The sequence below is a fragment of the Symphalangus syndactylus genome, chromosome 22, assembly GCF_028878055.3.
Source record: "Symphalangus syndactylus isolate Jambi chromosome 22, NHGRI_mSymSyn1-v2.1_pri, whole genome shotgun sequence".
NCBI classification, from domain to species: domain Eukaryota; kingdom Metazoa; phylum Chordata; class Mammalia; order Primates; family Hylobatidae; genus Symphalangus; species Symphalangus syndactylus.
The window spans coordinates 9,053,940-9,070,739 of record NC_072444.2 but is presented as its reverse complement, the minus strand read 5'-3'; the positions used below and the strand labels follow the sequence as shown (position 1 = coordinate 9,070,739).

General features: G+C 46.2%; 1 protein-coding gene across 5 annotated transcripts in view; it reads left to right on the top strand.

Moving 5' to 3' along the window:
* GMEB1 (glucocorticoid modulatory element binding protein 1) overlaps window positions 1-15,998 on the top strand; it is a 48,863-nt gene extending 32,865 nt beyond the window's left edge. For all 5 annotated transcript variants that reach the window (XM_063631451.1, XM_063631450.1, XM_055261323.2 and 2 more), the window contains 3 exons: window positions 1,028-1,165; window positions 6,794-6,916; window positions 11,346-15,998. In XM_063631451.1, the coding sequence (XP_063487521.1) occupies window positions 1,028-1,165; window positions 6,794-6,916; window positions 11,346-12,046 (962 nt within the window). In that variant the 3' untranslated portion in view covers window positions 12,047-15,998. The remainder of the gene's footprint in view (window positions 1-1,027; window positions 1,166-6,793; window positions 6,917-11,345) is intronic.
* The last annotated feature ends 802 nt before the right edge of the window (window positions 15,999-16,800 follow it).

The following is a 16,800-nucleotide window of genomic DNA, read 5'->3' as shown; positions in this document are numbered from 1 at the left end:
TAGATAAACTAAGTTTTGAGATATTAGAAGGAAAAAATAGGTGGCAAGTGTTGTAGAGCATGGTGATTAATGGTGATTCACTTAGAGGGGACCAGGAGAGGCTTCACATCACCCTCTATTTATTTATTCATTTAATAAGTATTTGTTATTGCCTATTTTTAGTTGGCACTGTTGTTAGATGCTGGGTGCATAGATGAAAAGATAGACCAGGTGCGGTGGCTTACGCCTGTAATCCTAGCACTTTGGGAGGCCAAAGCGGGTGGATCACCTGAGGTCGGGAGTTCGAGGCCAGCCTGACCAACATGGAGAAACCCCATCTCTACTAAAAATATAAAATTAGCCCGGTGTGGTCGTGCATGCCTGTAATCCCAGCTATTCGGAGGCTGAGACAGGAGAAGCACTTGAACCTGGAAGGCGGAGGTTGCAGTGAGCTGATATCGCGCCATTGCACTCCAGCCTGGGCAACAAGAAAAAAACTCCATCTCAGAAAAAAAGAAAAAAAGAAAAGACATAGCCACCACTCTCAGACCCTCAGAGACCTTATAGCCCCATCTATCCAACTGTTTTGTTTTGTTTTCTTAAGTGTAGGACTAGGGAGAGTATATCTTAATTAATATTCAATTTAATATCTTTACTATTTAACTTTCATGATATTAAATATCTCATTTTAAAATTAAATTAAAATTAAAGAATATTTAATGTTAAATATATTTATTTAATGTTTAATTTAATTTAACATTTTTATTGGAGGAAAATGACTATTCTTTGTAGTGAGAACTATGACAAATTGAGAGAATGACAAATTGAGGCAATTATCCCAAGCACCTATGCTGCTGAAGGGGCCACATAATTGGGTGCCCACTCAGGGAAGCATCTAGTATTCCAAAGCTTATTCCCTTTTTTCAGGAATGGCCCAATAAGAAATCATTTTGAGTTAAAATAATTTTGAATTTAACATTGTAGAGATTTGCCTAAGTATCTAGGTAGTGTCTCTTTTTTACTCTCTGTCTTATCCTTCTTGTGCCAGAGGACACTTTGATGTTCTGGAAAGGAATAGCTGATGTAGGGCTGATGGAAGAGGTTGTCTGCAATATACAGAAGGAAATAGAGGAGCTACTCAGGGGAGTTCAGCAGCGGCTCATCCAGGCTCCCTTCCAAGTCACAGGTAAGTGCACTAATCCTAACAGTAGCAGTCATTTATTGAATACTCACCTCTGTAGGCAGGTCGTGTAAGCCTTGCAAAAACCCTGATGTATAGGTATTATTATCTTAATTTTACAGATAAGGAAACTAAGGCTCATATATAAGTTAAATCACTTGTCTAAGGTTCATAACTAGGTTTTGAACTCAGATCTGGCCATGCTTTTCCACAGGTAATTTTTGTCTTTATAAATGATGCCAGTAGTCTGGGCAACATAGTGAGATGCTTTGTCTCCACAAAAAACTTTTTTTTTTTTTTTTTAATTTTGAGACGGAGTCTCGCTCTGTCACCCAGGCTGGAGTGCAGTGGTGCAATCTCAGTTCATTGCAACCTCCGCCTCCTGGGTTTTAAGCAATTCTGTCTGCCTCAGCCTCCTGAGTAGCTGGGATTACAGGCGCCCACCACCACATCTGGCTAATTTTTGTATTTTTAGTGGAGACAGGGTTTTGCCATGTTGGCCAGGCTGGTCTTGAACTCCTGACCTCAGGTGATCCCCCCGCCTCGGCCTCCCAAAGTGCTGGGATTACAGGCATGAGCCACTGCTCCCAGCCTACAAAAAACCTTTTAAAAATTAGTCAGGTATGGCCGGGCGCGGTGGCTCACGCTTGTAATCCCAGCACTTTGGGAGGCCGAGGCGGGCGGATCACGAGGTCAGGAGATCGAGACCATCCTGGCTAACATGGTGAAACCCCGTCTCTACTAAAAATACAAAAAAAATTAGCTGGGCGTGGTGGCGGGCGCCTGTAGTCCCAGCTACTCGGAGAGGCTGAGGCAGGAGAATGGCGTGAACCCGGGAGGCGGAGCTTGCAGTGAGCCGAGATCGCGCCACTGCACTCCAGCCTGGGCGAAAGAGCGAGACTCCGTCTCAAAAAAAAAAAAAAAAAAAAAAAAAAAAAAAAAAAAATTAGTCAGGTATGGTTGGTAGTGGGTGCCTGTAGTCCCAGCTACTTGGGAGGCTGAGGCTTAGGAGAATCACTTGAGCCCAGCAGTTTGATGCTGCAGTGAGCTGTGATCATATGACTGCACTCCAGCCTGGGTGACAGAGCAAGACCCTATCTCAAAAAAAAAAAAACAAAAAAAAAAACAGGCCAGGTGCAGTAGCTCACGCCTGTAATCCCAGTACATTAGGAGGCTGAGACCGGCGGATTACTTGAGGTCAGGAGTTCGAGACCAGCCTGGCCAACATGGTGAAAACCTGTCTGTACTAAAAATACAAAAAAAAAAAAATTAGCTGGGTATGGTGCACGTCTGTAATCCCAGCTACTTGAGAGGTTGTGGCACGAGAATTGCTGAACCCAAGAGGCGGAGGTTTGCAGTGAGCCAAGGTTACACCACTGCCCACCAGTCTGGGTGATAGAGAACAAGACTCCGTCTCAAAAAAAAAAAAAAAACTGACAGAAAGCATCCTCTCTCACGCGATATATGTATTTTCTTGTTTTTTTTTGTTTGTTTGTTTTTTGTTTTTTTTTTCTGAGACAGAATTCCACTCAGTCACCCAGGCTGGAGTGCAGTGGCGTGATCTCAGATAACTGCAACCTCCACCTCCTGGGTTCAAGCGATTCTCCTGCCTTAGATTCCTGAGTAGCTGGGATTACAGGCACATACCACCATGCCCGGCTAGGTTTTTTGTATTTTTAGTAGAGATGGGGTTTCCCTATGTTGGCCAGGCTGGTCCTCAACTCCTGACCTCAGGTAATCTACCTGTCTTGGCCTCCAAAAATGCTGAGATTACAGGCGTGAGCCACCGTGCCTGGCCTCCAGATTTGTATTTTTTTTTTTTTTTTTGAGACGGAGTCTTGCTGTCTCCCAGGCTGGAGTACAGTGGTGTGATCTCGGCTCACTGCAAGCTCTTCCCACCAGGTTCACGGCATTCTCCTGTCTCAGCCTCCCGAGTAGCTGGGACTACAGGTGCCCGCCGTCACGCCCGGCTAATTTTTTATATTTTTGGTAGATACGGGGTTTCACCGTGTTAGCCAGCATGGTCTCGATCTCCTGACCTCGTGATCTGCCCGCCTCAGCCTCCCATAGTGCTGGGATTACAGGCGCGAGCCACTGCGCCCGGCTAGATTTGTATTTTTAAGAGATTGTTCTGGTTGCTGTGTGGACAGTAGGGGAAAAAGTAGAAACAAGACCAGTTGGGAAGCTCTTAAAGGAATTAGTCCAAGCAAGAGATAATGTATCATGGATCAGAGTGGGTAGCGGTAAACTTAGGAAGAAGTGATTAGATTAAGAATGTATTTTGAATGTCGACCTGCCAAGTCTTGCTGATGGATTGGAGGCAGGATGAAAGAGAAAGAAAGATACTGGGATGATTCACACATTTTTGGCCTGAGCTGTGAGTGGTGATGCCATTTACTGAGATGAAGGCCACTGGGAGAGGAACAGGTTTAGAGAGGAAATCAAAATTAGTTCTACCTCTTAAATTGAGATGACTATTAGACCATCAAATAGAGATGTCACTCATCTAGACAGAAGTGTGAATGTGGAATACAGGAAAGAGGTCAGGGCTGGAGATGTACATGTGGGAGTGCTCAGCATGTGTGTGTTATTTCAAACCATGGGACCAAGTGAGGTGACTGTGGAAGGGAATGTAGGTGAGGTTGTCCAAGTTGAGGAAGCAATTAACACAAATTCTGACAATATTTTTTTTTGGAGACAGGGTCTTGCTCTGTCGTCCAGCCTAGAGTGCAGTGATGCAGTCACAGCTCACTGCAGCCTCAACCACCTGGGCTCAATTGATCCTCCTGCCTCAATCTCCCAAGTAGCTGGGACTACAGGCACATACCACCACACCTGACTAATATTTGTAGTTTTTGTAGAGACAGGGTTTTGCCATATTGCCCAGGCTGGTCTCAAACTCCTGTGCTCAAGCAATCCACCTGGCTCGGCCTCCCAAAGTGTTGGGATTATAGGCGTGAGCCACAGCACCTCGCTCTATCACCCAGGCTGGAGTGCAGTGGTGCGATCTCAGCTTACTGCAAGCTCCACCTCCCGGGTTCACACCATTCTCCTGCCTCAGCCTCCTGAGTAGCTGGGACTACAGGTGCCTGCCACCACGCCCGGCTAATTTTTCATATTTTTGGTAGAGGCGGGGTTGCACTGTGTTAGCCAGGATGGTCTCAATCTCCTGACCTCGTGATCCACCCATCTCAGCCTCCCAAAGTGCTGGGACTACAGGCGTGAGCCACCGTGCCTGGCCCAATTTTGTTTTTTTGAGACAGAGTTTCAGAGTTTCACTGTTGTTTCCCAGGCTGGAGTGCAGTAGTGCAGTCTTGGCTCACTGCAACCTCTGCTTCACAGGTTCAAGCAATCCTCCTGCCTCAGCCTCCCAAGTTGCTGGGACTATAGGCACGCACCACCACGCCCGGCCAATTTTTTGTATTTTTTTGTATTTAGTAGCGACGGGGTTTCACCATATTGGTCAGGCTGGTGATCCACCCGCCTCGGCCTCCCAAAGGGCTGGGATTACAGACGGGAGCCACCACGCCCAGCACTTTGGGAGGCTGAAGCAGGTGAATCACTTGAGGTCAGGAGTTCGAGATCAGCCTGGGCAACTTGGTGAAATCCCGTCTCTAATAAAAATACAAAAATTAGGCTGGTCGAGGTGGCTCACGCCTGTAATCCCAGCACTTTGGGAGGCCGAGGCAGGCAGATCACGAGGTCAGGAGATCAAGACCATCCTGGCTAACACGGTGAAACCCCGTCTCTTCTAAAAAATGCAAAAAAAATTAGCCTGGCATGGTGGCGGGCGCCTGTAATCCCAGCTACTGAGGAGGCTGAGGCAGGAGAATGGTGTGAACCCGGGAGGTGGAGCTTGCAGTGAGCTGAGATTGCACCACTGCACTCCAGCCTGGGCAACAGAGCAAGACTCCATCTCAAAAAAAAAAAAAAATACAAAAATGAGCCAGGCATGGTGGCGTGCGCCTGTAATCCCAGCTACTCAGGAGGCTGAGGCAGTCAAATCGCTTGAACCTGGGAGGCAGAGCTTGCAGGGAGCCAAGATTGTGCCACTGCACTCCAGCCTGGGTGACAGAGTGAGACTCCATCTCAAAAAAAAATAATAATAAAAATAATAATCTTGCATGCCAATCCCCATGTTTGACACTTAAAATATATTTCTAATCTTCATGTCTATTTTGCAGAGTAAGTGTTATTAATCCCATTCATTTTAGATGAGAAAAGCGAAGAGTGAAATGACTTACCAAAGCCTTGCACATATGGGAAATAGCAAAACTGAGATGAAAGTTAACTCTATTTAGTACAGGGACCATGTTTTCAAAACCTAAAGTCAGAACTATAAACAGATGCAAGATATTAAAAAAAAATTTTTTTTTGAGATGGAATCTGGCCCTGTCTCCCAGGCTGGAGTGCAGTGGCACGATCTTGGTTCACTGCAACTTCTGCCTCCTGGGTTCAATTAATTCTCCTGCCTCAGCTGCCTCCCATGTAGCTGGGATTACAGGTACATGCGACCACACCCAGCTAATTTTTTTTTTATTATTTATTTATTTATTTATGATTTTTTTTTTTTTTTTTACCCAGCTAATTTTTGTATTTTTGTTAGAGACTGGGATTACAAATGTGAGCCACCGCTCCTGACCTTAAAATTTTTTCAAATTGGCCAGGTGCAGTGGCTTGTGCCTGTAATCCCAGCACTTTGGGAGGCTGAGGCGGGTGGATCAAAAGGTCAGGAGTTCGAGACCAGCCTGGCCAATGTGGTGAAACCCTGTCTCTACTAAAACTACAAAAATTAGGCAGGCGTGGTGGCAGGCGCCTGTAGTCCCAGCTACTCGGGAGGCTGAGGCAAGATAATCGCTTGAACCCAGGAGGTGGAGGTTGCAATGAGCCCAGATCACGCCACTGCACTCCAGCCTGGGGGACACAGCAAGACTCTGTCTCCAAGCCGGGCGTGGTGGCTCACGCCTGTAATTCCAGCACTTTGGGAGGCTGAGGTGGGCGGATCACGAGGTCAGGAGATCGAGACCATCCTGGCTAACACGGTGAAACCCCATCTCTACTAAAAGTACAAAAAATTGGCCGGGCGTGGTGGCAGGTGCCTGTAGTCCCAGCTACTCGGGAGGCTGAGGCAGGAGAATGGCGTGAACCTGGGAGGCGGAGCTTGCAGTGAGCCGAGATGGCGCCACTGCACTCCAGCCTGGGCGACAGAGTGAGAGTCTGTCTCAAAAAAAAAAAAAAAAAAAAAGAAAAGACTCTGTCTCCAAAAAAAAGAAAAAAAAATTGTTTCAAATTTATGTAAGTAGGGACAGGGGTCTCACTATGTTGCCCAGGCTGGTCTTGAACTCCTGGCCTCAAGCGATCCTCCCGCCTTGGCCTCCCAAAGTGTTGGGATTACAGGCATGAGCCACCATGCCCAGCCTGATCTTTGTATTTATTTATATGGAAAGATTTACAAAAATATAACAATTAAACCAGAATTCATTATACATGTAATAAATCTTTGTTAAAAATGTGTTAAAATGCAGTTAGGAGAGTCTCATAATTTCTGGTTGTTTCATATTTATAAACAGCACAATGGAGAGTGGTGGAACATACCTGTTTTAACTGGACAGGTATGTCTTTTGTTTTAAATAGATGCTGCTGTTCTCAACAACGTAGCACACACATTTGGCCTAATGGACACAGTCAAGAAGGTTTTAGACAACAGAAGGAACCAAGTAGAGCAGGGAGAAGAACAGTTTCTCTATACTCTGACAGGTATGTATAACTTGTCTCTCTTCTTAGGTGATATCATGCTAATACTCTTGTCTTCCCATTTGCCTGTTGACTTTTGTTGGGGTAACTTTTTTTTTTAAAACAGTATCAGATTTTGCTTTTAAAAATAAAAAAAAGCCACAGGTGAGGTGGATTGATGAGAAACAAAAGAGGCACAAAGGAAAAAAAAGAAGGAAGCTGACATCATAGTCCCCCTTCTGTGTCTTGTGGAGGATTAAGATGTCTCTTAGATTGCTCCATTAATTCAATAACGTTGGTGGCAGAAGACACAAATTGGTCTTTGTCTTTTTTACATTATTAATACTGCTTCTTTTGGTAGATATAAATTTAGCACTTTCTCCATTATTTGTGGTAATCAGAAATTTTGTGTAATCCCAGCACTTTGGGAGACGGAGGCAGACAGACACGAGGTCAAGAGATCGAGACAATCCTGGCCAACATGGTGAAGCCCTGTCTCTACTAAAAATACAAAAATTACCTGGATGTGGTGGCGCGTGTCTGTAGTCCCAGCAGCTCGGGAGGCTGAGGCAGGAGAAGGGCGTGAACCCGGGAGGCGGAGGTTTCAGTGAGCCAAAATAGTGCCATTGTACTCCATCCTGAGCAACAAGAACGAGACTCTGTCTCAAAAAAAAAAAAAGAAAAAGAAAAAACCTTTAAACCATCAGAAAACTGGTTTTTGTTAGAAATACAGGCTTTTGGTCCCTTATGTGAATTATTTTTTCAGATATTTTTAATCATTGTACACATAAAGTTTTGTATTCTGCTTTTTTTTACCATCACATATTTTTCTTTTTGTTTGTTTGTTTTGGAGACAGGGTCTCACTCTGTCACTGAGGCTGGAGTGCAGTGGCACAATCACAGCTCACTGCAACTTTGACCTTCCCCGAGCTCAGGTGGCCCTCCCACCTCAGCCTCCTGAATAGCTGGGACGACAGGCATGTACCACCATGCCCAGCTGTTTTGTGTTTTGGTAGAGATGGGGTTTTGCCACATTGCCCAGGCTGGTCCCAAACTCCAGGACTCGAGTTATCCACCCACCTCAGCCTCCCAAAGTGCTGGGATTACTAGTGTGAGCCATTGTGCTCAGCCCTATTAATATTTTTCAAGTTGCTACTCAGTATTACACCTGGACATTCTTCTAGGGATGACATTTATTTTATTTATTTATTTATTTATTTATTTATTTGAGATGGAGTCTGGCCCTGTCACCCAGGCTGGAGTGCAGTCGCGATCTCAGCTCACTGCAGGCTCCGCCTCCCGGGTTCACGCCATTCTCCTGCCTCAGCCTCACAAGTAGCTGGGACTACAGGCGCCCGCGACCACGCCCGGCTGATTTTTTGTATTTTTAGTAGAGACGGGGTTTCACTGTGTTAGCCAGGATGGTCTCGATCTCCTGACCTCGTGATCCACCCATCTCGGCCTCCCAAAGTGCTGGGATTACAGGTGTGAGCCACCGTGTTCAGCCTATTTTTGTTTCTTGAGATGGAATTTCGCTCTTGTTGCCCAGGCTGGAGTGCAGTGATGTAATCTCGGCTCACTGCAACCTCTGCCTCCTGGGTTCAAACGATTCTTCTGCCTCAGTCACCTGAGTAGCTGGGATTACAGGCATGCACCACCATGCCCGGCTAATTTTGTATTTTTAATGGAGACGGGGTTTCACCATGTTGGTCAGGCTGGTCTCAAACTTCCGACCTCAGGTGATCTGCCTGCCTCGGCCTCTCAAAGTGCTAGGATTACAGGCATGAGCCACCATGCCCAGCCTTATTTATTTATTTATTTATTTAGAGACAGAGTTTCGCTTTTGTTGCCCGGGCTGGAGTGCAGTGGTACGATCTTGGCTAACCGCAACCTCCACCTCCAAAGTTCAAGCGATTCTCCTGCCTTAGACTCCCAACCAGCTGGGATTACAGGCACACGCTACCACGCCTGGCTAATTTTGTATTTTTAGTAGAGACGGAGTTTCTCCGTGTTGGTCAGGCTGGTCCGAACTCCTGACCTCAGGTGATCCACCTGCCTCGGCCTCCCAAAGTGCTGGGATTACAGGCGTGAGCCAGTGTGCCTGGCTGCTCTTGGTGTTTTTATAGTATAAGTCATTGGAAAAACCAAAGTGGTTTTCCTACGCTCATACACTCAGTATAGCACAGAACACTTCTGTAATCAGATGTGTAGGGATTTTTCTGCATATACCAAGCAATCAACTCTCCAGCGGACACTGACTGGGTATTACATAATTCAGTTCAATTCTGATACTATCCCCCTGGAGATAGCATCAGATCATACAGGTAAGGCTCAGTCCCAAAAGACTGCCTCCCATTCAGCCCCAGGTTGTGACCTGTGCTTTTTTTTTCTTTTTTTCGATTAATTGTTGAAGGCAAACTGCAAATGACCTGTGCTTCTGACCGACTGGCTATAAATTGGGGATCCCACAATCACCTTCTTGCTGATTAATTTGCTAAGGTGGCTCATAGCACTCAGAGAAGCAGTTACTCAATGATTATTGGGTTTATTATAAAGGTTATTACAGAGGATACAGATGAATAACTAGATGGAAGAGATGCATGGGACAAGGTGGGAAGGACAGTGGGACTTCCATGCCCTCTGTAGTCACGCCACTCTCAGGAACCTCCAACAATCTGAAGCTCTCTGAACCCTGTACTTTTGAGGTTTTATGGAGGCTTCATTACATAGTTATGATTGATTACCTCATTGGCCATTGGTAATCAACTTACAGCCTCTCTCCACTCCTTGGAGGTTGTGGGGGAGGGCTGAAAGTCCTAGTCTTTAATCATGCCTGGATCTTTCTGATGACCAGCCCCCATCTTGAATCTATCTAAGGATTCCCAGATATCAGTCATCTCATTAAGATATAAAGACATTTAGGCCGGGTGCGGTGGCTCACGCCTGTAATCCCAGCACTTTGAGAGGCCAAGGTGGGCGGATCACGAGGTCAAGAGATCGAAATCATCCTGGCCAACATGGTGAAAGCCCATCTCTACTAAAAATACAAATGTTAGCTGGGTGTGGTGGTGCATGCCTGTAGTCCCAGCTACTCGGGAGGCTGCAGCAGGAGAATCGCTTGAACTCGGAGAATCGCTTGAACCCAGGAGGCGGAGGTTGCAGTGAGCCAAGATTGCGCCATCGCACTCCAGCCTGGTGATAGAGCGAGACTCTGTCTCAAAAAAAAAAAAAAGAGAGAGATATAAAGACATTTACCACTCTGGGCTGGGCGTGGTGGCTCACACCTGTAATCCCAGCAATTTGGGAGGCCTAGTCAGGTGGATCACCAGGTCAGGACATCCTGGCTAACATGGTGAAATCCCGTCTCTACTAAAATACAAAAAAACAATTAGCCAGGCGCAGTGGCGGGTGCCTGTAGTCCCAGCTACTTGGGAGGCTGAGGCAGGAGAATGACATGAACCCAGGAGGCGGAGCTTGCAGTGAGCCTAGATTGCACCACTGCACTCCAGCCTGGGCGACAGAGCGAGACTCCATCTCAAAAAAAAAAAAAAAAAAGACATTTATCGCTCTGGAGATCCATGTGTTTTAGGAGCTGTGTGCCAGGATCCAGGGGCAGAGACTAAATATGTATTTCTTATTATATCACAATATCACACATAGGGAGCAAAGTGTTCTACAAGTGTAACTGATCCTTTCTTGGGTGCTTATCAGGTACTAAGTAATAGAGAGGTTCCATTGTAGAAGCTAACTTACCACTGGTCACCTAAAGTTGGACTGGTCACTTGGGAGAGAGATAGTGATAGGCGTACTATAATGCAAAAGCAACCAAGTTGACCATTGTCCTGGCCCAATCTTCATAACCTTAAATTAGTCACTTTCCCTCTCTGGATCCCTGTCAAAATGAATTTGTTTGAGCTCTTAAGACCTCTTTTAGTTCTGTAATTTTTAGGGACTTCTATAACTTTCTGTAGACCTTCCTAGGCAACAATTGTAAACTATGGCTATTTGAGTCACCAGCAAAGGAGTTTTCCAGCCAGTGCAGCAAGGCGTTCTTGCCTTGAAGGATAGTTCAAAAATCACTGTTTTTTGGAGTGGCCATTGTAGCTCCTTTGTAGGTCCATGAGAGTTCCAAGGGACTGTGCCAGCTGGGCGCACTGGCTTATGCCTGAAATCCCAACACTTTGGGAAGGTGAGGTGGGTGGATCGCTTGAGGCCAGAAGTTCGAGGCTATAGTGCGCAATGATAGCACCTGTGAATAGCCACTACCCTCCAGCGTAGGTAACATAACAAGACTCTGCCCCCCAAATAAACACAAGAAAGAAACCAATATCACAACTTGCCTGAAGCTACTTAGTAACAAAACCAGACAGAGACACCAGGTCTCCTGACTCTCAGTTTAATGCTCCCAAGATTTTACTTCCCTCTACACAAAGTCTTTTCTTTTTTTCCATAGACTTGGAACGCCAGTTGGAGGAGCAGAAGAAGCAAGCCCAGGATCACAGGCTGAAATCTCAGACAGTTCAAAATGTGGTTCTGATGCCTGTGAGCACTCCTAAGCCTCCGAAAAGACCCCGGCTCCAGCGACCAGCCTCCACCACTGTCTTGAGCCCTTCTCCTCCTGTCCAGCAGCCTCAGTTCACGGTCATCTCACCCATCACCATCACCCCAGTGGGTCAGTCATTTTCCATGGGCAATATTCCAGTGGCCACCCTCAGCCAGGGCTCCAGTCCTGTGACTGTCCACACACTGCCTTCTGGCCCTCAGCTCTTCCGCTATGCCACAGTGGTCTCCTCTGCCAAGAGCAGCTCACCAGACACAGTGACCATCCACCCTTCATCTAGCTTGGCGCTGCTGAGCTCTACTGCCATGCAGGATGGGAGTACACTGGGCAACATGACCACCATGGTTAGCCCTGTGGAGTTGGTGGCCATGGAGTCCGGCCTAACCTCGGCAATTCAGGCTGTTGAAAGCACCTCAGAGGATGGGCAGACCATCATTGAGATTGATCCAGCCCCGGACCCAGAAGCTGAAGATACTGAGGGCAAAGCAGTCATCTTGGAGACAGAGCTGAGGACTGAGGAGAAAGTTGTGGCTGAGATGGAAGAACACCAGCATCAAGTTCACAATGTGGAGATTGTGGTCTTAGAGGATTAACTGGGGATCTCAGGGCCAGGAGTTATGTTTTGATTTGGAATTTTAATTATTTGTTTATTTTTATCATTGTCCCGTTCATTTCCACATAGGACCCTTTTTTAAAAAAAAAAACAAAATCTTATTGTTGTAACTGAAAATGTTGGGTTCTTCCCACTCCCTCATTGAAAAATGGACAAAACAAGCTGCCCTTCCAGAAGTTGAGAGTAGGTCATTCAATGTCCTAATCATCTTACACCAAGAAAGTAATTTCTTTTAGGGGAAGTGTGAAGATAACGAGTAACCCTGTCCAGAAAGCCATTTCCAGGCTCGTCTGTGTAGGCATGTGGTTTTGTTCTTATAAAGATGCATTGACCAAACTCTGGAACACAGATCTGACACTGGAAGGCAACCCATTCGCATGTGGATGCTGAAGGGCACTTTATTTTGTATCCTGAAAAGGGCCTGCAGAGGCCAGTACAAAACTCTCAAACAAAAGGAAGTTGACTCTGCTTTGAGGGGAAGGTGGCATGCCAGCACTATCTTAAAAAGGGAAATGCTAGCCGGGCGTGGTGGCTCACGCCTGTAATCCCAGCACTTTGGGAGGCCGAGGCGGGCGGATCACGAGGTCAGGAGTTTGAGACCAGCCTGGCCAACATGGTGAAACCCCGTATCTACTAAAAATACAAAAAAAAAAATTAGCCGGGTGTGGTGGCGGGAGCCTGTAATCCCAGCTATTCGGGAGGCCAAGGCAGGAGAATTGCTTGAACCTGGGAAGGCAGAGGTTGCAGTGAGCCAAGATCGCACCACTGCACTCCAGCCTGGGCAACAAGAGCGAGACTCCATCTCAAAACAAAAAAAAGAAGTGCTTTGGCAAGTATGGGGCAGGGAAATCTCTTACTTCCAGAGGTGCAACTGACGCCTCTGGAGATCTCGAAAAGTTAGTACCGTGAGTGCCATTTTGAGAAGAGGGTGGTAATAAGTGGAAGGTACATCTCCACAGAGCAAGTGGCAGCAGCAGTGGCCTGTGGTTTTGCAGAAATGGAAAGCCCCAAGGCCGGGTGCCGTGGCTCACGCCTGTAATCCCAGCACTTTGGGAGGCCAAGGCGGGCGAATCACCTGAGGTCAGGAGTTTGAGGCCAGCCTGGCCAACATGGTGAAACCCCGTCTCTACTAAAAATACACACAAAAAAAATTAGCTGGGCATGGTGGCAGGCGCCTGTAATCCCAGCTACTTGGGAGGCTGAGGCAGGAGAATTGCTTGAACCTGGGAGGCGGAGGTTGCAATGAGCTGAGATCATGCCATTGCACTCTAGCCTGGGCGAGAAGAGCAAAACTCTGTCTCAAAAAAAAAAAAGAAATGGAAAGTCAAGGATGCTGCAGCTGTGCTTTGGGGTTCAAGGTAATAGCTTACCTTGTTCCACACTTTGTCAAAGCACTCACCCTCCTAAACTAGGACCAGTCCATTCATTTGAAACTGTGCAATGTGATGTAAATTGCTCTGGTTCTTGGACTGTGGCTGTCACAGGGATGGGGCTCCAAGGCCATCATTTTCATTGCATGGCTCCAATAGCAGGGAGTTCCTCAATCACACCAGCTGCCATTTTTGGTGGGGCCATTTTTTTGACTTTGGAACCAAAAGCAGCCACTCATTTGGTGCTTCCTCTTGTTCTGCCCTCCATCCCTCAACTGTTAATGGCATCTGTCTCCTAGAACCCACGCTCTTCAGCTTTTTGGCTGATTTGGAGAACAGTGACAGGTGCCTGCCTGCCTTCATTCCCTTTTAGATTCATTTATACCACAGATGTTTCTGTGAGATACTGAGATCATAAAAAGCTTTAGGCTTGGCAGAGAGGACTCAACACCCCCAGGCTTTCCTGAGGCACCAACTAGATGTCTCTTGAGTGAACTGGACTCCCTGGGAAAGAAGCATTGTCTGCAACATTATATTATAGGAAATGTATCAGGAATGTCAATAATAATGTCTTGGGGGGATTATTTTGTTTTGTTTTGTTTTTAATGTTTGTATATTTAGAGCTGGGCCATTTTCCGTGCTGTGATTCCTTCTCTTTGACCCTCTTCAGTGTTTGGGGCAAGAGTGGACCCTGGTTTTTATTTCTTTGATTGCATTGTTTACTGCACTAGGAAAAATATAGGGATACAGGGAAACTACAGACAAATTAAAGGAAAAATAGGTCAAAAAAGAAAGCACACACCTTAAGAGTGGGAGGAATATTTTTATTAAAAACAAAACTTTGACCTGTAGTTTCTTTTTTTCTTTTTTATTTTTAAGAAGGCACCTATCAGAAGCCATGTTTCTTCAACAGATGTTGGAAACCCCTTTGAGCAAGTAAAAGTTGCATTCTCCATCCCTCAGATTGCTGTATGTAGTCAAAGAAACCCTATAACATGGGAAGGTTACTCTTTTTTTTTTTTTTCTTTTTGAGATGGAGTCTCTCTCTGTAGCCCAGGCTGGAGTGCAATGGTGTGATCTCAGCTCACTGCAACCTCCGCCTCATTGGTTCAAGTGATTCTCCTGCCTCAGCCTCCTGAGTAGCTGGGATTACAGGCTCCCACCACCACGCCTGGGTAATTTTTGTATTTTTAGTAGAGACGGGGTTTCGCCATGTTGGCCAGGCTGGTCTCGAACTCCTGGCCTCGAGCGATCCGCCCGCCTTGGCCTCCCAAAGTGTTGGGATTACAGGCATGAGCCACCGCACCCAGCCTGAAGGTGACTCTTTAAGAATGAGATTTATGAACTCCATACAATTGTAGATTTCAGTTTTTAAATAGTCTGGGGTTTTATTTTTCTTTTCAAAATATCTAATAGACTTAGCAATCAATTTAGAACAAATATTTGGCCCTTAACATATCTCTAGTGAGGGAAGTAGCTTTTATTTCTTGCTTGTTTAGGTCTTCTGTTGGTACATAAACAAAACATTGCTGTCTAAGACTGAATCTACTTGAATCTAGGAAGGCACATCTCATCCCTATTGTGGTTTTTAGGGACACTTTTCTCTTTCCCAGAGATGAGAGGACCAATTCAGGACAGAATACCAACATGCTAGCTGAGGTTCCCTTCTTTCCTTCATCAGAGCTATCGGCAGGGTTTTAAGGTAGTGTGTGCATCATGCGTCCAAAGCCAGGAGACTTCTTCAGACAGCGTGTTTACTAGATGCATTTTCCAGCTGGTGAAATACATGAGCTTTGTTGTTTTCCTAGTCTTCCAATAGCCTGTCATTATTGTTAGATATTATGGCACCTGTTGTTTAATGTGGGTTCCCTTACAGCCCTGGTCTAGATGATCCTAGATGGGGTGAGATATATGCAAGCCATTGGTATGTGCATAAGCAGTTGCAATGACCTTAGGCTGACTTGGTAGTAGGCATTTATCTTTCTGTTCATGCATTGAATAAACATTTTTAAGAACCATCTATGTGCCAGGCTTTGTGCTAGGCACTGACAGTAGAGAGATGAAGACATAGTCCTCGCACTTACGGAATTCATACTCCAGATGTCTGGAGTTAAGAAATACATATTTCAGGCCGGGCGTGGTGGCTCACGCCTGTAATCCCAGCACTTTGGGAGGCCGAGGCGGGCGGATCACGAGGTCAGGAGATCGAGACCATCCTGGCTAACACGGTGAAACCCCGTCTCTACTAAAAATACAAAAAATTAGCCGGGCGAGGTGGCGGGTGCCTGTAGCCCCAGCTACTCAGAGAGGCTGAGGCAGGAGAATGGCGTGAACCCGGGAGGCGGAGCTTGCAGTGAGCCGAGATCGTGCCACTGCACTCCAGCCTGGGTGACAGAGCGAGACTCCGTCTCAAAAAAAAAAACAAAAAACATATTTCAGCCAGGCACGGTGGCTCACACCTAGAATCCCAGCACTTTCAGAAGCTGAGGCAGAATTGCTTGAGGCCAAGAGTTTAGCCTGGTCAACATAGCCAGACCCCGTCTCTACAAAAAAAAGTAAAAATTAGTCAAGTCTTGTGGCCCGCACTTGTAGACACAATTACTCAGGATGCTGAGGCAAGAGGATTTTGCTTGGGCCTAGGAGTTGAAGGCTGTAGTGAGCTATGACTGTGCCACTGTACTCTAGCCTGGGCAACAGAGCAACACCCCCAGCTCAGAAAACCAAAACTACACATTTCATTATAATTGTTTTCCTTTGTAATCCTATGTATTTTATGCATTGAAAAACATTATTTAAGAATTTGTTCATGGGTTTCAGCAGACTGACAAAGGCACAAACAAGCAGCTGTCCTCTACTGAGGTACTGAAACAGATCCTACTGGGTAAGTGCTGTGTGTGATAGGGTTACTGGCTAGGAGCTGAGAGAACAAAGCATGAAGTGCCTAACCCAGCTTAGGGGTGTAGAGGTGGGGTCAGCAAATAAAGGAGATCTTCCTGGAGAAGGCATATACCTAAGCTGATTTAGGAGAGACCACTTTTGGCTAGGTTTATTGTACTACTTGATTTTCAAGTAATTGGGCTTATTTATTCTAGAGAAAAAGTCTTCAGTCTCTTGCTGTTTCTGCCTGCAAAGCAAGGCAGAGTCAGCAACACGGGCAGTCTCTCCACTGGAGAACGCTGAGGCATGCATGGGCTTCTCCAAGTTTCCATCAGATGGGATCCAGTGTGGAATCCAGTGCAGGACGAGTCTAGCTGGCAAAGGGTAAATGCCCCCAAGCCTTCCTGCCATATGGTTTCCACGAAGGCCTGAGAGTCAACTGTACAACTGTCTTGTCTTGGCCATGTCCCTATTTGGTCCCTGCCTT